This window comes from Malania oleifera, chromosome 4 (assembly GCF_029873635.1).
Source record: "Malania oleifera isolate guangnan ecotype guangnan chromosome 4, ASM2987363v1, whole genome shotgun sequence".
Taxonomy (NCBI): Eukaryota; Viridiplantae; Streptophyta; class Magnoliopsida; order Santalales; family Ximeniaceae; genus Malania; species Malania oleifera.
The window spans coordinates 110,066,997-110,090,055 of NC_080420.1; the positions used below are offsets into that span (position 1 = coordinate 110,066,997).

The following is a 23,059-nucleotide window of genomic DNA, read 5'->3' on the forward strand; positions in this document are numbered from 1 at the left end:
ATATGAGTGACACTCTGGCTACCCACAAGCTTGACTGCATAATCGGGAGGTAGGTCGTCTAGAATCTCAGCCGTGTAGGGCCTCCATAGGAACTGCACTTAAACATAAGTAAAATGTAAGTGAACTATAGGTATCTGGTAGAAAAATATTATTATGTGATACACTTTAATCAGATTATACCTCATGCTCCTAGTGCATGTCCAACTCGAACCTATACCAGGGCAATGTGTGTTGTGCAACCGACGACATCCTCAAGTCATCCCTCCATCTGTACAAAATGAAACTTAAGTTTCGAATGTAACGACTAGTAAGTACTACGAATTAGTATTTGTAGTACTTATAACACGAATGCTATAATAAATCATGTTGGTACTAACCAGTATGTGAGTGAGAGTCGGTCAATCGGACGACCGTCCTAGCCTTTCTAAATCTGTAGGAAACCTTACCGCGTAGGAGTTAAGGACGAAAATCTCTCCCAGACCTAAACTTGTAATAAGTGGAGTGGGCCAAGCCCTAGTTTTGATAATGACAAATACGATTGCATTTAATAAATATTTAGTTTATGTACAGGTTCATACCAGCATATCATCAATGGCTCGTGTAAGCTCAAAAGTTTGAAGACAAACTCTTGATCTTAATTGTAATAATCTTAGTGAAATTTGTCTGTAATAGTAATTAGGGTATTCGGTTTGTAATAAGCACACACATCGCATGCATGATTTATTTTGTAAGCTCAAACCGAACCATGAATGAGAAAGACCTTAGGGTGCACCTTCAGTCGACCCACCGGACTTTTTCGGTGTCTTCAAATTGGACCCCAAGTGCCTCTAGGACACTCACACTTTCACATATATATGATAGGCACTTAAATAGGGCTTTATTGTATCAATACGAGACTGAAATGCGCACTTGGTGCACGTTCAGTCTATCGGCCAACGCAGTTCACTTTGGCCTGGTCGACCGAACCACCTAGGTCAACAGTTTGACCAGGCCCGATCGACCGAGTCCTTACAGTTCATTTGACCCCGGTCGACTGAACCACCTAGGAGTCAACATTTTGACCTCCCGATCGACCGACCAACTTTGTACTCCAACAACCTGGTCGACCGAAGGGTCTCGGGAAAATTCCCAGCAGTCTGGTAGACCAAACCACACAGTTCAAAAAGGCCCAGTCGACCGAACCTCGGAAAATTTGGAAAATCGCCTTGCCTCGGTCGACCGACCACTCAGTTCAAAATACCCCTGGTCGACCGAGCCACTTGAGTCCTGGTCGACCGAACCATTTCTGGTCGATCGGACCTCTCGGGTTGCTCGTATTTTTACCGCGGTTAAAAAATTTAAAACAGGGTTAAATTGATGTAAACATTATTAATCTTTTCTAATAATCCCTGATAGGTCCCCAACGGTCAAAATTTTCAGCATGTCTATATATACTCTTTCATTTGGTGGATTAAGCACTGATTAGCAAAAAGATTAAGAAAATCTCTCTCAAGCCAAAATACTTATTTTTGCTTCTCATTACTCATACTCTTTTTGAAACCTACTCAAGCTTACCTTCTTCATCTATCTAAATCATTTGTAAGTGTATTGAGTATTATTGCTTAGAGGTTTGCTCTCTTATTTGTTGCATATTTAAATCAAGAGAGCATAACCTAAGTTTTCTTAGGAGGCTTTGCTAATAAGCCTAGTCTAAGAAGACTTGTGGAAAACTTCCGAGTGTTGCATTATTATTGCAATATCCTTGGAAGTTTATATTTTTTTTCGGTTTGCAAAAACATATTTCAAGCTTACTCAAATATCTTGTGGAATTTATTGAACTATTTGTGAAAAGATATCTGTGCTTGTTACACTAATCTTTGTGGTAATATTTATACAAGTATTTATATCATTTGCCGAAAACAAAGATTATCTATTTTACAATCCAAGCATATACACATTTGTGTGATTGAGATATTCTCTGATTGATATTATTGAGGCTTGCTTGGTGTTATGTGTAAACATATTTGATTGAATATTTTGAGGTACACAGATAATTATTGACACTCTCACGTACTTACTACACTGATAGAAAATATAGTTGAGAGTTGAAATATTTAGACCATACAGAGCTTATATTATTAAATCATCTGTGGTGTATGTGTTTGTGCGCATTTGTGGTACAAATCTGCTTTACTTGAAAGCACTCATATATTGTGCCGTTTGATTGTATACCTGAGAGATTCCAGGCGTGGCCTGAGGGGGCGGTAATCCAACCCGATAAGGATTGGTGTAAAGGTTGAGGTCAGCCCTGTGGTAATTTGACCTGATTTGTATAGGTGCCGCTCCACCCGTTTAAGTGAGCAAGTTATTGTGATAATCCTTGTGCTGGTTAGTCAAGGCGGGGACGTAGGCAGTTGGCCGAACCTCGATAACATATCTGTGTGTCATCCTTTCTTTACTGCTTTCTGGTGCTTGTGTGATTGTCTAAATTGCTTTATTTAATTTCTGGTATATTTACAATATTTGCACTAGATTGACCATAGGCTTGTGAACATACTGTTGTTAGAAGGAATACCTAGGAGATAAATTTTAAAAATACCAATTCACCCCCCCTCTTGGGATCACGGTAAAGCTAACATCCCTCCATCTGTACAAAATGAAACTTAAGTTTCGAATGTAACGACTAGTAAGTACTACGAATTAGTATTTGTAGTACTTATAACACGAATGCTATAATAAATCATGTTGGTACTAACCAGTATGCGAGTGAGAGTCGGTCAATCGGACGACCGTCCTAGCCCCTCTAAATCTGTAGGAAACCTTGCCGCATAGGAGTTAAGGACGAAAATCTCTCCTAGACCTAAACTTGTAATAAGTGGAGTGGGCCAGCGATTTGTGTCTTCGTCAGGTGAGCGGCAAGGCACATCTCCCTGTAAAGCCACACCAAAGTCGCAGATCCCCAACTATATGAGATAATCTTTCCCAGGTCCACAAGAAGTGGAAGGAACATTAGATGCTCGTAACTCCCCAAAACGTCGCAAAATAACACCCGACATATCAAATGCAACAGGTGGGCTCGTGCGTGGCACGCTATAGTCTGTGCATTTGTATCTGTCGAGAGCTGACGAAACATATCCCCCTCAAGGAACCGTATACGAATGCATGCACCAACCAACTCGCTATTAGATGGCACGATCCCTAACAAATGCTCGCACATAGTACGCAGTGCGAGTCATCCTTGACGGTCTGTCGGTCCCTCTATTAGTTCGATAGTACAACCAGTGATAGGACTCCCATCAATCGGCAGCCCGAACAAAACCGCGACGTCCTGGAGTGTGACAGTCGCCTCCCCGTGCGATAGGTGGAACGTGTGCGTCTCTGGTATCCATTGCTCTACTAAAGCTGTCACGAGATGCCAATCCAATTGGATATGGGCAATCTTATATATACCATAGAACCTGCATCACATATCCATCGAACGATGCGGTCGTCTGCCTCCAACTAGCGCTCAGCAAACTACGTGCCCTCTCGGCAGAACAAAGGGTCGGTGTGACCATCTGCCCACATTTAGCTCGACCGGTGATCATCACCCATCGTCAACACGCTGTGATCATTCGACCCTAGATCGATCCTGCAAAATGCACCAATGAAATATAGTAAATACAAAAATGAAAGTGATGTGTAGTAAAAGTCCTATAAGGGCATCATAAGTCAATGCGAAGGGCCAACTACATCCCCTAGTTGCTCTTTCTCGAACAGCTTATGCGGTTATGTCTTTCTTGATGACATATGCTGCACGTGCTCTTCTTCCTACCTTCCCTTGCATCCATCTCATTGTGTATACATGAGCTCTTAGGCCGACCTTTATGTCGAGCATATGCAAGATTTGCCTGCAAAGTCGGCAATGAGGATGCTGGCTAATACGTCTCATGCATAATCAGATGAAAATTTGCAGGATATGTTGCACAGTGTTTGACAGTGCTCTAACATGACTCAACATATTAGACAACGTTCAGTCAACGTTCAGTCGTGTCTCTGCACATGCAGCGAGAAGGTGGGAGTAGGGAAAGTGTAAAACTTGCCACTTCTCACATGAGCATTCGCGTCTACCCTGAATGTTACGCAAATGCTCAAAATTTGGATGTTATTTCCTTTATGTGGCCCCAATATCAATAACTTTTTTATACAATTAATTATGAAAACCTATTATAATTATATAATCCTAATAACATACATTCCTTCAAACCTCATTATAACCCAAAAGCCACTGAATAGGAAAAAATAAAAAAAAAAACGCGAATGAAATGAAACCTAACCTTGGGGGTTTCTAGATGCAACCTTCAACCAAAAAATCCAAACCACACTATACTAATTTATGAAGTTAAAATAACAAATCTTCAAACGTTTGGTTAATCCTGAATCAGAACTCAATAAAACTAATTTTGTTTTACGGTAAGAAAAATACGTACCCCATTTTCATCTTTTTATAGCTTTCCTCACCTAGCAGTTCAAATGGTCACTTGCTCAATCCACTCCCGAGCGGTCACCTGCTCAAGTCCATCGAACGGTCACTTGCGCTCATACGCCTCCTACTGCTGCCGTTCTCCTCTCTGCTCTCTGTTCTCTCTACAAACACTCCCTTTGCAGACGATCCTCTCTGTTAGGTTCGCGAGTGAAATGAAGGGAAAATGACCAGATCAAGCAAATCTCGTTAGATGGTCCTGCGAAATTTGTCACGCGTCACACAATGTTCAATTTTTCAAGCAAATCTCGTAGGAATATCCTGCGAAATTTACTGTCATGCGTTACCACCATAGTTTGTCTCTCTTTAAATCTCACAATTTATTAAATTGAGAAATTTTTTTTCAAATAGAATATTATTTTATATTTTATTATAAACTAATAATAAAACGGGAATCGTGTGCGTATGAGTTGTGAATCGTGATGATGGGGGCTGATGGCGTGGAGTTTAGAATTCACCACGTGGCAAAATAAGATTGGCTGGCTTGACACGTTTCTACACAAGCCAGCGTGTGCTCTCCACGCAATCCCTTGGACGGGTTTATCCAAAGCCGTCCTTATTATTTTTTTGAAAGGACTTATGGGTCTTCGCATATTCTCGTAGAAAGTTGCCTTATATTTTCCAAGACATGAAACGCAAGAACTATCATGATGGAAAATTGAATTCAAAACGGAAGACGAATGAACCCATTTTAAATATGAATCAATTGGTTCGAAGGAAAGTAGGTAACCCTCGTGTTTCAAGGCCTTGTTCCTTAATTAGCTCGGAGAAATTTCCCGCTGCGTGCAAGGGATTTGTTCATCAACTTTACGAAAACTGCGGTGGAATTTTAAAAGGGGTTTACCCAATTCCCTTTGTTTTCTAGTCATCTACGTGTTGTTTCATGCTATATATAGATACACAGCATTTAGGTTGCCAGCCCACCACGACCCGCCACCCTCATCCATCGGTTTGCTCCTTGCTGTGCCACCGTTTTCAGAATTTGAGCATTTAGGAGAGAAGGAAGTAGGTGGGTTTTTAGAGAGAGAGAGAGAGACAAAGAGAGAGAGAGAGAGAGAGCGAGAGAGATGGGGGGATGCTTTTCAGATATGAAAGGAGGGAGCCAGGCCGTGGGAGGGGCCCAGCCGATCCTCATGGCCGGGGACACTGACCACAATGATGCTGTCGATTTCTTCTTTAAATCTCGCGGCCAGCATCCACTCTTCTCGCAAATCGAGGTATTCTTCATATTGACCCATTCCCCACATCACTGTCCTGGATCGAGAGAAGTCAATGTGATTCAATGTTTTTTTTTTTTTCGTTTGGGACCTTTTTCATCTGCCCTAATAAGCCGTTTTAACTTGCATTTTGTCACTGTTGATGTATCTGTTCGTTCAAACTACTTATTAATTTCGAGTGCACAAGTAAAAAGTCATTGTACGGTGTTTCTGGTTTGCCTTTTTAGCAGTAAATGATGGTACAAATTGGCAGTGGACTCTAGTGTTTGGTGCATGGGATGATCCAATGATGCACTACCCACAATTTTATTTTCTAAGAGATTAAAAACAAAGATAATTTCATTCTAGTTAATTGAAAAAGTGGTGTTTTTGTTGACATTATTGGAACTCCTTTGGTGTAACGACCCGAACCCTTAATCCCGGGTCCGGTGAGTTATACCTGATCATATCCTGATAAATTATTATATACGCAGCAGACCCAGGATTAAGGGTTCGGGTCGTTACAAATGGTATCAGAACCAACACCCAGCCGGAAGTGTGATGAAATTCACATCGCTTGGGTTTGAAAATGTGGATTGGCAACGAGGACGTTGCATTCTATAAGTAGGGGAGAATGTGATACCCCATGGATGAAAGACTTAAAAGATTAGATGTTACTACCCATATCAATAAGGTGCACCTTTCTTTTCGGGAGCCTTCTCATAAGAATTCCATAATTAAGCGTGCTTGGCTTGGAGCAATCTTGGGATGGGTGAGCACTTAGGAAGTTTTCTCAGGAAGTGTGTGAGTGAGGACAAAACACATTGAAAAGGATACGTGTTGGTTTGTGGGGCCAGTCATTAGTCTGATAAGGCCCGCCCCCTGTTGTCTGGTCCAGGTGGAAGAGGAAAGATGCAGTGCTCACTGGCAGACCCAGGTTGGGGCGTTACATTTGGCGTTGATGACCCCCAAATAATTTGATTTGTATAGGGCTTGCAGTTTACTCTCTCCGTGTTTGTGACCACAGATTTGAAGAATTGGTGTGAATTTAAACAAAATTCAATCTTATTTTATGTATGATTTTGTTCAAATACCAATTCCAGATCTCTAAATCCATGCTCCTAAGCATAGAATTAATGTTTTTTTTGTCGAAGTGAAGATGGAAAGTTGCTGTTGTTGTTGGAGATGAATTTAGGCACTGAACTCGATCTTTCAACTTCTGGGATGAAAGGGTTGTTAGGGCGCAGCTGATATGAAATAACACAAGCCAACTGCTAAGGAAGCTTATTTAAGCAAGCTAGTTCTAATTTTTGGTGTTCCCATGAGATTGGTTTGTAAATTATAGTGGAAAAATTATATTGGGTAATACTTGAGTTTTTTTCCTCTATGGATGCTAGTAGTTCTGCTTGACAAGTGATGAATACAGGACAATGCTAAGCTTACTATCGTCTATGGAGCGGTAGTCGCGGGACAATATGGTTAGAACTTAGCATAGTAAGAAGGGTTTTATACAGATGCGATGAATCCAAATTGCTTTGGCGCTTTTATTCAAGATATTAGTGGACTGACAGTGTCCTAGGATGACTTTGTCTGGCATATGTTATGCAGCATGAAAGTTGCTGGCCTGGACACCCTGACCACTGGGCCACATTCTCTAGTGGGAGTCAATCCGATAGGAATCTTGGAGATTATGCTCTCTTAGATGAAATCTAACAAAATTCTAAGTAGTGTACATGCAAATTAAATATTGTAACATGAGAAAAATTATGCTTCCGAAATCTCATATGAAATAAAGTGCGTGAACATGTTATAATACCTCAAAATTCTATCAAAGATGTGAGAATGTTGTGTGGTTGTATCTTTTTTGCCCCCACTATTTATTTCTTGGACCACTAAATTTTTTTTTCTTTCGCTTTTTATTTTCTTTCTTTTTAAAAAAAAAAAAAATTTACAGGGAGCAACTGTTTGACCCCTCCTTGGGTTTTCATGTGTTTTGCTTTTGTACCCTTAATTTTCTTTTCCATCATTCATGCTTTCTTTTTAAAAAAAAAAAAAAAAATTTACAGGGAGCAACTGTTTGACCCCTCCTTGGCTTTTCATGTGTTTTGCTTTTGTACCCTTAATTTTCTTTTCCATCATTCATGAGGTAACCAGTTTCCCCCACCCCCCCCCCCCCCTCCGCCTCCCCCCCCTTCCTTTTTTCTTTAAAAAAATTTCTTATTAGTCTGAGAACCCCTATTTGCTTTAAGAGGTTGCATAGCAAACTGCACTTATTACCATGGGGAAGGATACAAGTTTTCTTTGCCTTAATGTTTAATGCAACAAGAGGGCACTTTTTTTCTGGATAGGATAATTAGTTGTTATACTCTGCCATCAAAACTGTTGCAGTTTTTGCAAGCCATAGATTCAGCTATTTTACTAAACAAACTTAGAATCGTATAATTGACAATGCTGAAAAGCAATAATCTGATTTAAAAAGAAAAAAAATTAATTGGATTGAATTAACTTTGAAATTTATTGGAATTTATACGTCACGTCTATATGATTGATGGTGTTGGGCTAGGAGTATTATTCTCTCTTGCTTGATAATGGATGCTAAGGCTATAAATTATCTGCTCTTTGGGAGACAGAAGTACAGAGTCTATCTCACTCTTTTAAATAATATATTAATTTGTTTCTTGTGCAATGCAGTTGTCTTTATCAGCTTCCAAGTTACTTGATCGTGACATCATTTCAAAGGTATGTCCACTGCCTTCATAGAACTTAAAATCCTAAAATGTAAGAATTCTATGTTCTTACATAAAAGTTTATTCTGATTCTCTGAATATTTGGTGCACTGAATAATCAAGAACTTCTATTGCAAGTTCTCTTATAAACGAATAAATCTTGGAAGAAAAATAAAGACAATTTATAGTTTCAAGAATGTTTTAAAAGGCTCAAATTGAAGCTCACCTCAAGGTGAGGCATGCCTAAAATACCTTAGGCTCAATCTAAAATGCCAAATTCCAAAAAAGCCAATACATTACATGCTGAGGCTTACACATTTGTATAATGCCTTTTGAGCTTTTTTTTGTTGAGCCTCATGCATTTTGGGTGTGTGATTTTCAAGTTGGATTTCGTTAGAAAATTTAAACCACACGTTTCTATAAAAGGAATGTCATAATGTAAGTTGATTTATAAAATTGTTGAACCTCAACCTTTCCAAAATAACTAAGAGTTATATCTTAGATCATGAAAATAGTTTGAACTTTGTAGTAGTATTGCTATCTCTTGTCATGATATTGCCATGAATTCAAGTTAGCAGTTTTTGAATGCCCAACAAGTAGTTTGCAAAGTATTATCCATTTATTTTTATTTTTTACATTATACTTGTGATTTTTGTTGTGAAAATTTACAAGTGCACAAAATCGTAACAAGTAATATAGTGATAAAGAAGGATGTCGAACCCACGAGGACTATTTACCTATTAACTATTGAAATTGTTCTAATTATAAATTATTTGAAAATCAAGGAAAATGGTGGATTTTGAATATGAAAAATAAAAATAAAAAAACAAATAAAATTAAATAAACTAAATACTTAAAAAAAAAAAAGATTTTACCCAAGAAGAAAACACTAAGGCATCCGACTCACCTAACCAATCCAATCCCAAAACCTAATCATGCAATCAATAAATTATCATCCTATTTGACGAAACAATATTCTGACTTATCTAAGACCCTCTCTCGAGTAGAATTAGAATTACCCAAAATACGATAACCTGTGATATGTCTATGCGAATTTAAAAGCATTTGAGTATATTAAGATTAATAATATTTCACATAAAAGGCGCACAAATCATGTTGACACATTCCCATCTTTCGTTCAATTCATGGCCTACATCATACGAAGTTAAACTACATGCATCATCTCTCGAATTAACATGAACAACAAATTACTCAACTATTGGCTAAATAATTGAAAGCATTAAACTCAATGATGTATACTCAATAGGAATGATAAAATTATGATCACATAGAAAAAAGATTCAGAATTGTCATGAAGAGGTTACATCGTAGCCTTAGCAATAGCAATTAGCTCATAATAAAATCAAAACAAACCATAATAATTCTAGAATTCATAATGAAAATTGTACAAAGAGAAGATGAAAGAAGTAAGAAGGAAATTGTATGTAGATCGAGAATCTAAATCGTCAACAACTCCAATTCGGCCTTTCTCTTCTTCTTTTATTTCCAAGCTTCGAATTCCTCTCTAATGGTGAAGAAAATCCTCCTCTCTTTCCATCTTCGATTCGTCTCCTTTTATAAAGTTCTGGTCATCCTCCCTTCTTATCTCCCCAAAACAAGATTATCCAAATCCCCTCCTTTTCTGCCGCTGCCTTGATGTGCGATTTTCTCCATCGAGATCTTCCCATCTTCAAAAGTCTTCAACACAAAAGTTGTGGGATTTTTTCTTAGCTTTCTGTAGATACCCAGATCGCCCTTTTTGGAGTTATATAGAAAAAGCTATACTCCAAATACTGAAGGGCATTTCAAGAAATTCGAGAGAGGAATTTGAGTTTGAAAAGGAAAGTTTCCTCCTTAATTCCCATGAATCCTTTAATTTATTTATTCCTAAACAAAAAATAAACAAAATAAATAAAAACTCTAATAAATAATAAAATTAAACACAAACTAGCATAAAAATAAGAGTGAAAGTACGACAAAACTTTTATAGAAACACATCAATTTTCTTAATTTTTTTCTTTATTTTTAAAATTAATGTAATTTATTTACATATTTTTATCTAAAAATAAAATTCTCCAAAGGCTTGTGACCCAATGCCTTAAGGCTTACAGCTTGCCTCAGGGTTAAAATGCCTCGCCTTACACCTGTGCCATTATAACATTGGTTTAAAGATAAGATATGACAAGATTAGAATGATAATTCAGCTTGGAAGTAGACATTCTGAAGTTGCTGTTGCCATGACAGCTGGCCACAACAACTAGGAAGTAGACATTCTGGAGTAGAAAATTTATAGTTTAAAGATAAAGATTATAAACTTATAGTTTTTTGCTGTTGCCACAACAGCTGAAAATGCAACACTAACAAATGCATTGTTGCTACCTATTTCTTTGTCATATTGCAATCAAAACAGAAATGATTCCAAATAACCCCCTATATTTCATGTAGAGCTAGAATTTGCTTGAGCTTTAATGTCTTCAAGCTTAGCTCATTTAGTAAACAAGCTCAAAATCAAGCTTGAGAAAACAAGCTGTCTTATTCATATTTAGATAATTTATTAAACAATCCTAAACGAGCCAACTCTAACCTTCTTCAAATTACCATCATTCATGAGCTTTAAAATGAAATTGGAAATATGTAAATAAACATACTTCTGACATCGCATGAAGACGCATCACCAAGTCATACTGTACCACGAACTTCTTTGAAAAAATGGAAAAAATTCTTTTTTAAAACAATCATGAACTGAACTCTCAGAGTCCAAAACCCATCTATCATCATTTGGACTGCTGCGAGCATTCACGTTCTTTCTCATCAATTTCTGGCACTCCCTCTTCATATGGTCGTACTTCTTGCATTATTGACATTGCACATCATTTCAATCGATTTGTCGATGTAAGCTGCTTGTTGTTACAAGGACCGCATCATTATCATGCCACGTGGCATGCTCTGATACATTGACACCATCTCGTGTCTTCTTTTCTTCTAAATACTGTTTTTGATCGTCACAGTCCCTCTTGAAGTGACCCTTTTTATCACACCAATAGCATACAACCTCAGTCGTATCTCGTATTCTTGATTTTGAACATCATTGTTTACCTCCGAGCTTTCGGTCTTTTGCTTCTTCCTTGTCTCTCACTATTAGCCACCAAATGAAGCTAGTAGAGACTACAAAAGTAGAAGCGCCTTATCCTCTTTGTCAATTTTCACACCAAGGCTCAATAATTGGGTCAAAATCTTGTTGAAATCATTTGTGTGATAAAAAAGGCTACTTTCCTCATTCATTTGGAGTTGATAAGTTTCTTCTTCAGAAACAACTTATTAGTAAGGAACTTCGATGTATACCTTCGCTCCAATTTCTTCCAGAATTCCATCAGTGAAGTTTCATCTAACACTGAATATTTGACTTCATTTGCTAGAAACAATCGAATTGTGCTGACCGTCTTCATCTCCAATTCAGTCCAAACATTAGCAGCCATATTCTCCGGCTTCATCTCGATCAACGGCTTGATCAAGCCTTGTTGAACCAAAATATGCTTCACTGTGCTCTACCACAAACTGAAGTTGTTCCGCCCATCAAATTTCTCCACCTCGAATTTTGAAATGCCAACACCCACCATTCGGCTCCGAATCTTACAAAACAGGCACCACCAATGGCTTCGGAACGTTGAAAAACATAAATTCCAGGGACTGCATACAATAAATAGAAACTTCAGTCCAACTCGGTCAACCCTAGTGAGTCAACTCAGTGAGTTGAAACAGTGCTTCTTCAACTTTCACCAATACGATCTCTTCTTGCTCAGGATAACAACGACAGGAAGCACAAGCCCCGGGCATAGACGGCGGCCGAACCAAAATAAATCGGGCACCAACCTCGCTTTGATACCAATTGTTAGGATCAACCTGGTTCAAACAACACACGCGCCAGAAAAAGGAAGAGCAATCACAAACGAGACAACAAGATTTAACGTGGTTCGGCACATCAATAGCCTACATCCACGGAATGCATACACTCATCCACTAATGGCAAATACAAATTGGATTACAACAATGGCTAGCACAACCCCAGCCCAAAACACCCTCTTTAACACAAGATTTGCCTCACACTTGCAACCACACTTGTTGCACTCTTCACAACTCTCTTCGTCCTTGCTTGTCTTACCACACAATACACTACTCTCTCACACACACACACATACTTATATAGCCATCAATGGTAGGTGGGAAGGGGAGTAGGGTGGAGATGGGAATCAAATAGGGTGGGCGGTAGGTGGAGGTGGGTTGGTGTATGGCGGCTGCCTACTCCATTACGAGCCACACCCTAACACAATATTAGGTGTAGTATTTTGATTGTGTTTTATTGAAAAATTTTAAAATATATAAAAAACATATGATTAGTAATGACTTGAAGGAAATTCTTTTAAAACATATGTGCATATTAATGTCAATTTAAAATATATTCTAAGTTGAGTTTATGAGCCAATGGATGAGTTAAATTTTAAGCCTATTTACAAACAAGTTAATGAACTTAATGAGTTAACACATGAGTTGTTAGGATGTGTGGCTCGTATGTGTGTCGGCAGCCGCACCCAACTGAAATTTTTGAAGCTGGAGATGGACGGCCACCAACAATGCCTACCAGCTGACTTTGCAGCTGCCTTGTTTGAATTCCTCTCCCTCTGTTTGTGTATATATATGTAATGTATGTACGTGTGGAATGTGTGGTGAATTGCAGCTGTGTGCGGTGAATTGCAGCAGTGTGTGGTGAAGTTGCAGCTGAGTGCAGCAAAGTTGCAGTGTGTGTGTGCATGCAGAGAGCTGCATTGTGAGAGTTCAGAGAGCTGTGTTGCAGAGAGTGTGTGGTGCTGTGTTGTGAGGCAGAGTGAAGAGAGAGTGAGAGAGGAGTTGAGGGAAGTAGCCTCCTCCTTCTTCTTGTGTAATTCTCCCGGTGATTATAGTGGATTTGTGCTCTCCCGTGGACGTAGGTCACAGTGGACCGAACCACGTAAATCTGGTGTTCCATTCTTGTTTGTGTATTTTTGCTTGTGTGCGATTGTTGCTCATAGATCTACCCCCCAACATGAGTCCATTAAACAAGCTAATTGTTATGCTTATAAACGAGCTAGCTCTTGAGCTCCACAAGTCGAGTATGATCTAGCTCAAGCTTGACTAATTGTTTTGAGAGCTTCAAATCTAAGGTTGAGCTTAGCTCATTTGTCTTGGTGAGCAAGTTCAAATGAGCCATTATGAGCCAAACACTAACTAGCTTGCAAATGACTTAGCTCACTTGTGAGCCTAATTTCATGTGCTTTTTTTTTTTATTTGTAGAAATGAACATTTCATGTATTTTGAGCAGGCAAAACCTTATGTTTCTATTGGGGGTTACCATTGCAAATCAAAGAATTGGAGTGATGTGTTATTTTGAGCCTTGTCCTGTCTTGGTTAAACTGAAATAACTTTCTTTTGTGGCAGAGTGATCCTATGACAGTAGTCTATGCAAAGAAAAAGGATGGAACACTTGAGGAACTTGGCCGCACAGAAGTTATAATGAATAGTTTGGATCCTGCTTGGATTAAAAAAGTTCCAGTTTCTTTTCACTTTGAGATTGTTCAGCCATTGGTGTAAGTTAAATATTCTAAAAAATTGCATTTTGCGTAATTTTTTTACTACACTGGCTGGAATAACTTTATTTGCTACTCGTGTATTTTTTTTTTCTTTTTTGGGTCTAGGTTTCATGTGTATGATGTGGATACAACATTTCACAATGTGCCTGTAAAGGTTGGTATCTTACTTTTCTATTTTTTCTTTTGTTCTAAGCTTAGTTTCTTATTTCAGTATAGAATTCAGCATATCTCCTGTTATGCAGATGAAAATTAGTTCAATAGTACAATTGCAGACTATAATTAGCATAGTACTCTGCTATTTATGATGTACCAAATATAACAGTTGGACATTTTAGCTTTGGCTTTTTTGGTGACAAATAAATGTTATGGGGGATAAAAGTGATTGTATCTTTTATGAATACAGATTGTTGCATTTGAAGGATGCTAAATGTAGAAGTTTTGTGACTCCTGTTGATGTGTAATTCAATTCTTACAAATGTGAGATTTCGAAAATAATAAACTTAAAAATCAACTGTTTGGTGTCGTGTTGGCGCAGTTCCAGTGGTGCGAAGTTTAACATATTATTCTAAAGAGCAGGACAGCAGTTTCCTCTTCTTCTAGTAGCGCAGCTTATCTGAATGTTTCTTATAAAAACAATAATGACGAAATAGGCTTTGTTTTTTCTGTTCATAGGGCTGTGCGTGCGAAGAAGAAAAATTCAAAATGTAGGTAGCAGGAAACTGTACTTGCCAGTGTTGTGTTTAGTTTCTTTTCTTTTATGCAGCCATCCCTAAGCCCAAAGAAGGGAGTGTTATGGCATACAGAAGGTCAACATGGAACGTACAGTTGCATGCTAGAACTTATATTTTTTAGCCAATTAGATTCTTTTTTTCTTTTTTTTTCATGAGAAATAGTTTTAATATCCCACGTGAGAGATATCAATATTCTACTACTACACTGTCCTGTAGCATGGAGTATTTGGAGTCTTGTTTGGCAGTGGCTGAAGGTCTTGTGGGTTATTATTTCCTTATTCTTCAACGATCTGAGGATATGTTAAGAAATTAGGAAGGTGTGGGCGGTAATCCTCTCCATGTGTTCTGGTGCATTTGGAAAGAGGGAAACAGGAGAGATGTTGAAGGGGGAGTTTTGCTGGTTCAAAGGTTCAATGACTACTCTGTTTAACATATTTTCTGCTGGTGCTTTGGAAATTTTAATCCAGATCTTGGCTCTTAGTTAGACTGTATTGATGTGTGGCCTTACTTTTCAGATATACTCATTCTTTGCTGGCACACCTTGGTGCCCCTTAAAGAAGTTTATCCTTACAAGAAAATAATAAACTTAATATTTTATTCAGATGATGACTTATTTTTTGATTTACAAGTTTTTTTTGCTTTTAAGAGTTCTGACAAGTTCAGTCTTTTTAAGTTATAGGTCAATAGCACAGGATTGTACTAAAGAATTAATGTAAGAGAACTGCATGCAACTTGTTTCTAAGTTATTTATTGTCCATTCACCCCCTCATTATCGTCGTCATTGTCGCCGTCATTGTTATTGTTACAACTTACAAGTTATGAGAAACTTCTAGTTGCTAGATATTTGCAAGTTCTGTGGAGGGTGAATTCTATCATTAACTTATTAGTGTGTTGCACGGCAGATGTTGAAGTTGAAAGATCAAGAATTTCTTGGGGAGGCCAATTGCGTTCTGTCTGAGGTACGTCTATTGAATCGATGGGCCCCTTGGAGCTTAATAATGGTCATGTACTGCGCACATGCTATTTCTGTTGGTTACTGTGATGAGATTGAGCCAGCAATTATGTAGGCTGGTGTAGTACACGAATAAAATTGTGCACCCAAATATGACCAATAGACTAGGGGCAGTGGATACTGTCAGGTCTATTTGGCAGCTGGCATGATGTTGGTGAAAATTTGGATGGTGCCAATCAAATGGCCTTGGAAGCAGCAGGCAGAATCTGTACAAAATTATCTAATTTTTTAAACTTGTAATTGTAATGCTTCTGTAACATAGGACAACTGGATAAGATCAAGGATAAAAAATTTTACATTATTGTATTTAGGATTGTGTACTTTTGTTTATTTATTTATTCTTTAAACGTGTGGCAGATAGTTACTCAAAGAAGTCAGAGTTTGACGCTGAGTCTTCATAACAGAAATGGGCATCGCGGGCTGAAAAACCTAGGGACACTCACTGTCCATGCAGAGGAGACGGTTGCTTCAAAAAATGCTGTTGAGATGACATTACGTTGTTCTAACTTGGAAAACAAGGATTTGTTTTCCAAAAGTGTATGTGCTCACAAAGCATTTTGAAAGTAATGATTTTGTTTTTAATTGCTGTATTTTACTCACAAGAATACTAATGTATTTTCCACCTCTCCTCCACTCTCTTTCTCCAACAGGATCCATTCTTAAGAATATCTAGGATTGTGGAGACTGGAGGTTCTGTTCCAATTTGCAAGACAGAAGTGATGAACAACAACTTGAATCCAACATGGAAACCTCTATGTTTAACCATGCAGCATTTTGGAAGCAAGGCAAGACTCTGACCTTGTGATTTCAGTCAGATGGTAGTAATGTATGTTAGATGTTAGGTGTTTGATATATGTGGTTTTCCCTCTTGGAAAAGTTACATTAGACCTACCCTAAGTTCATACCAGGAACATTTTCAGGTTACATATTTATCAACCCTTGTCTTCTACTTTGTAGTCAAAGTTTAAAACACCATAGAATGCACTTATTCATTTAATTATTTAAATAATCGACCAAACCCAGATGTTTTTGGACCAAACATGAGTTGTATGCATCTATAATCTCCCATAATCTGTTGTTCTTTAGCTTGTTTACTTACTATATTTACTTTGATGCAGGACAACCCACTAACTATTGAGTGTTTTGATTTTAATAGTAGTGGCAAGCATGCACTTATTGGGTAACTATTGAATTTATTAGTTTTCATCTTTCTCAGTTTGCTTTTGTTATAACCTTTTCTCATGTTGTCATTTTCTTTTAGTTCTGCATATAAATATTAACTTCACAGTTTTATGCCAGAACACTTCAGAAATCAGTGGCAGAGCTGGAAAAACTTCACCAGGATAAAAACGGTGCAAATTTTACTTTGTCATCCTCTGCTTACCGAGGTCATGAAAAGGTGATTATTACTACCTATTCAGCTAAATTATTTTAGCAACATGCTGGACGTCGTTGTTGTGTTTAATTATTCTAGTTCTAAACAATTTCACTACAGATTTCAAAGGGTCAACTTTTTGTGGATGGATTTTCTGAGAAGAAACTTTACAGTTTTATTGATTACATCTCTAGTGGATTTGAGCTAAACTTTATGGTGGCTGTTGATTTTACTGGTATGTTAATACTTAAAATTCTAGAACAGTTTTGTTGATATTTATTTTATATTTGATTCATCCAACTTATAAGCTATAATTTTGTCCAGCTTCAAATGGAAATCCTCGAAGTGTAGATTCTTTGCACTACATTGATCCTTCAGGCCGGTTGAATGCTTATCAGCAGGTAAGACTTCGATGTCTTTGATATTTTCCGGAAGTGACCTATCTTCCCATTAATATATGTAAATAAAAATGGCATGAATTGGATAGGACGCAATAGGTTGCATTCTAATGTATGCTAAACATCTTTGGACCTGGCAGCCTCTTTATAGGGAGGAAATCAGTAAATTGCAGTTATTTGGCCTGTTTGTTTGGTTTTGGACTGAAATATTTTTCTATGTAGAAGAATATGATAGATCAAATGTTTTTATATTATTCAATGCGGTTGTCCAAGATGTTCGAATGTGTTTGGGAGTATGGATTTTAGGCTTCGGATTTGGATTTGTATAGATTTGGATGAAACTCAGTACAATTTTATATTCCATTTCATTCACGAATTCAGTACAAATCCTCACAAATTTAAATTTGAGGTCCAAATTCCAACTCCCAAACATTGGTTAAGGATATTTTTTATATCAAGTGTTCAGTTGCAAAAGTTAGCCTTTTTTATATGAAAGAAGAAATTTATTAAAGAAGATGGATAGAAAAAGGAGGATAACTCAACCTCTTACAGCATGGAAAAAAGAGGACTACAAGAGGAAAAAAAAAGGTAAATACATCAATCCAGCAAAGCTTCCCAATCAGGCTGGAATCAGTGAAGTGCACCCTCTTGATAGCTCCAGAAGCATAAGCCCACAAGGAAATGAGAAAAATACTTCTCCGCTACAGCAGATATGAAAGAAAGCAAGAACTCTTTAAGATCCAAGCATCCCTCTCCAGCAAATATGCCAAACCACAATAAACACAGCAGAAGTCTATAACTTCTTAGCATTCTTTTGGTTACCAAAACCTCTAGGGTTATGATTGGTTCATGGTGCGGAATTGATATAGAATGGAATAGATATTCTGTAGGAATATAACTGTTTTCATTTTGTTTATTTTTTTAAAAAAAGGCCAGTGGACATACAAAGGACTGTCGCCATACCTACCATCTACACTAGGAATCTTCCAGTGGAAATATCTATTCCTAAGCTAACAGGTGTTGGATATTTTTATTTCAACTACACATACCCCAAGCAGCAGAACAAATTTTTTTTTTAAAAGGATGAGATGGGATTCCTGGCTACTAAAGCGCATGAACAAATATGAATGGACAACAGCATTTTCTAATAACAATAGATTCTTGCTCTTAATTCCACTGAGGACCGGTAACCAAACAAAACTTTCACCTTAGAAACTTTAGCCTTCCAAATATACTTCTCTGGAAGGAAAAGATTTGGAAATTGAATGTATTAGAGCTAAGAGGATATATAATGTTAACCACTGGAACAATCTAGGATCTAATCCTACTACCTTGCTGAAAGAGCTGAAATGAATCCAGTAAACTGACTAGCAGAATGAACTTTTTTGCTTCCTTATAATTGATAATCCTAACAAAAGTTCAAGGAATTGGAATCTCATCAATAATAAAAAAAACTAACAACAGGAACATTGTGAAGGCCAAAGAAGTGATAAAAGCCATGAAGGCAAGGAAAAGCAACAGAAAAAGTGTCCTCACCTCTCCAAAGGCCTCCTCAAAAGAAAATACGGGAATCATTGTGCACTTTGTACTTGAACAGAGGAGAGAATAAGAGAGAAATCATGGAAATGAGCTTCAAAGGCTCTCATTGGAAACATAAGGGCCTATATACCCACCCCACCCATTCTCTTGAAGACCAAACATACTCTTGATGATTTCACAGCTCACACCAAAGGGCGTTAGTATGCAAAAGTTAACCTGTTGTTTCATTGGAATTTTGGTTTTGTAAAATTATTTGTGTAGTCAAGCTAATAAATCATAACTGATCAATATTGTGGTGCATATTATTTACTAAACTTTTTGCACAGGCCATAAAAGAGGTTGGGGAGGTCATACAATTCTATGATTCTGATAGGAGCTTCCCTGCCTGGGGCTTTGGAGGACGTCTGTACGATGGTTCAGTATCTCATTGTTTCAACTTGAATGGAGATGCAACTGGCTTTGAGGTAAAATGATCAGAAGCATTCTGTTTTCCTTGTTTATCTAATGACTATCTTCATTGTGCCAGACCTTCTTGTGTGTTTTATCACCCTTCTCCCTTGTACTTTATTATAAATTCAATGAATTTTGATGTTTGCATTAAGGAATCTAGTTTCCAGAACTTGACAATAGATTCTAAAAATGAACCAGGATCTCTTTTCAATCATTGGAAAGGTTTTTTGTTATATTGTTACTTTCAGCGTTCAAGTCCATTTCCTGAAACTTGAAGGAAAAAAATGCAAATTAAAAAGTTGAATTTAAGGTTTTAATTTGTAGTCAAGAATAAAGAAACAACTCAAGTAACTTTCCTGAAACTTGAAGGAAAAAATGCAAATGACAAGTTGAAGTTAAGGTTTTAATTCATAGCCAAGAATAAAAGAAACATGGTAGTAATTGATGCATGTAATATTATCTGAATTGGAGGATATGTGTTCATATGGTCTTAATGTTTTGTTTTCGTGGTATGGACTTGGACTTGATTCAATGTTGTTTTTGAGCACTGTAGGATGCGAAGGGAAATTTCTTCTTTTCCTAACCTTTCCCCATTGAGTTTGTAAAATTCGTGGTGTTTATTTAAATTTCCTCATGTTGAAACAACTTTCTGAGTGTTTAGTGGTCTGAATGCTCTTTTCAACACCTGTTTATTGTCCTGTGTGGCCTTCAATTAAATGAGTCCCCCTTTCCCCCCTCTCAAAAAAAATGTTAGGAGTTGAAATCTAAATTCTAGGCAGTTTTCAGAAACCTGTTGCCTTTTTCTTGTCTGGTTGTTTCTCCAGATGTACCATTATCCATTCCTGTCTTTTTGTGGTATGTCAAGGTTCTCTGTATGGTCGTCATATGTGCTATTTCCAAGGACGGGCTATCATCTAATCTCTGGAGGGGCTAGTTCCATTGCCTAAAGCAGAGTGCTTTCTGAAACTTGGCGCACACACACACCACACACAAGTACTGATGGCAGTATCACCATGTAACATATTAATTGATGGGCATTTTTGTTTTATTTTGCAGGTTATGGGAGTAGAAGGCATCATGACTGCTTATGCAAATGCTTTGCACAATGTTACTCTTGCAGGACCAACTTTGTTTGGTACAATGATCAACAGGGCTGCTGAAATTGCTGGCCAATCCCTATCCAATAATAGCAACAAGTATTTTGTTTTGCTGATTATAACGGTATAGAGGGAAAACAGCATAGTTGCACTTCCATGTTTATCTTCCCAATTTTTATTTTTATAACTTTATCACCTTTTCAGGATGGGGTCCTTACTGACCTTCAAGAAACGAAAGATGCTTTGGTGAGGGCATCTGATCTACCCCTTTCAATTCTTATTGTTGGAGTAGGTGGAGCAGATTTTAAAGCAATGGAGGTATGATCTTGTTCCAATATTTAAATTCCATTAAAATATATATTTTTTATTAGCATTGCTATTTATCAATTCCTCCTATGTTGAAGTTCAACTGTTCAAAATCTGTTTATTAAAATGATGGTTATTTTGGCAGATCCTCGATGCTGACAATGGGCATCGATTAGAGAGTTCTACTGGACGGGTAGCTACACGAGACATCGTACAATTTGTTCCAATGCGTGAAGTGCATGGTGAGTCAAGAGTACATATTTTGCCTTTAACCAACACAGCTTCCTCCCCCTCCCCTCCCCCTCCTTTTTTCCCAAAACAAATTTGGAACATGGGAGAATAGATCCGGATTAGATTCCTATGGGCAAAAAGGTTACCACATACTTGTGAAAGCAGGAATGCAAGATGTTGGGCATGGGTTGGGAATTGTCGCTTGTAATAGCTTGGAAATTGTCACCTCTAAAACGGGGTAATAAAATGTTCCAAGTTAGGTTGCTCCCTGCTGAGCCTGGCAAAGCCAGCGTTATTTGAGGGATGGTAGAAGAGCAACTCAGGCTTGGTCTGGTAGGAATTGTCGTTGTTTTTCACTCTTACTGTGAATTTTGGTCACTAGAAACAGAGTCCAGCCTGGTTTTGAGGTCATGTCATTATAGAAGGTAGTTTTAAAGATTGCTCGTGTATAATTATGATTTCTTGGAGGGAGAAGAGTGATCTTCCCAACTGTAGTTACATGAAGTAGGAGCAGGATCGGGAGCAGGAGTAGGTGTGGTGTGGTGCGAGGATGTGGAGAGATGAAGAGTCGAAGGTTAGCGGTGTCTAGGAAGGCTCTTTTCATACTAAATATATAAACAATACAAAATAGAAATAATATTTTCGAAAAATATGTCTGGATACAAACATGTAAATATAATTAGATAAAGGCAATCTTTTCTCATAATAATGTCCAGGAAATTGCAAAATTACATCATAATTTACATCTTTATTTCGGTGAAAATAATAAACTCTTAGGCGCACTGCCTACTAAAACTATCAGGGTTCTGAGTAAAAGCATCCAGTTCTAAGATGTGGATGCATACGCTAGTGAGGAGTTTACGGCAGTTAGCTTCTAGAACTAAAAAGGTTTAGCATTTTTTTGAGGAAAAATGTGTAAATAGTGCAGGCAAGGAGATTGTGGTCTGCCAGTATCATTCTTGACAGATTGTAGATGCTATGCTCATATTCTAGGAGAGACATTTTGTTCTTTTCTAATTCCTTTTCAACAATTTTCCTGAAACAAAGAAAGGGTTGTGTCATTTAAGCCTGAATTCAGCTTTAAACTAGATTACAGACATAGCTTGAATTTTTTCCCTTTAGCTTTGTTTTCACTGTAAATAGAACACAATTCATCCTTTGTTTTTTTGGCAGGTGGGCAGATCTCAGTCGTTCAGGCTCTCCTGGAAGAGCTACCTAGTCAGTTTTTGACATACATGCGAAGCAGAAACATCCTACCAATTCGCCAACAACTTGAGTAACCCACTGGAATTCCAAAGTGCTGTAAATGTTGTATGAATTTCCTTTCTGTAAAGCGCGAACATGATGATCCACATACCCGATGTGAAAAAAGAAATTGCCCAGCTTTTTACAGTTAGCTTAGAAATATGGGGAGGGAAAAAATTTTTACCGGAGACCAAGTGTGTTTGGAAGAAGTCTCAAATCGGGAAAGTAAAGGCTGCCACACCATTACAATATTGCGGGTACCGCATATGTCAAAAACCATTTCATCAGAATGATTCAAGCGCATGCATGTAAGTAACTGTGCTGGAATTTGTTTTGTGAAGGGCTTGCTGTTAAATGTAAACAGAAACATGATTTCGAAATATGTACATATACTATTCTTTCTTAGCAATCAATATGTAAATTTATATTATATCCAATATGTAGTTTTTAAATAAATTTATAATATATTGGTTGGGGTTAGTTGTGGTTATTGAATGGACTGAATTGAAACATAACCAATAATTGAAAAAATAAAAAATTTTGAACTAAAATCGAACTGAAAAATGGTTAATCGATTTTTCTGCGTGGTTTTGCAATTTGATTTGATTTTTCAATTTTTTTGCTCACCCCT

General features: G+C 37.6%; 1 protein-coding gene across 1 annotated transcript; it reads left to right on the forward strand.

The window, feature by feature from the left end:
* Positions 1-5,080: 5,080 nt before the first annotated feature.
* Positions 5,081-22,858, forward strand: LOC131154330 (protein BONZAI 3). Its single transcript, XM_058107025.1, has 16 exons — positions 5,081-5,718; positions 8,389-8,436; positions 13,893-14,041; positions 14,150-14,198; positions 15,678-15,734; positions 16,145-16,324; positions 16,438-16,572; positions 16,906-16,967; positions 17,087-17,186; positions 17,283-17,397; positions 17,487-17,563; positions 19,426-19,563; positions 20,606-20,770; positions 20,851-20,964; positions 21,098-21,194; positions 22,357-22,858. Exons 1-16 carry the CDS (start codon positions 5,569-5,571, stop codon positions 22,461-22,463), a joined length of 1,743 nt encoding a protein of 580 aa, XP_057963008.1. The 5' UTR covers positions 5,081-5,568; the 3' UTR covers positions 22,464-22,858.
* The last annotated feature ends 201 nt before the right edge of the window (positions 22,859-23,059 follow it).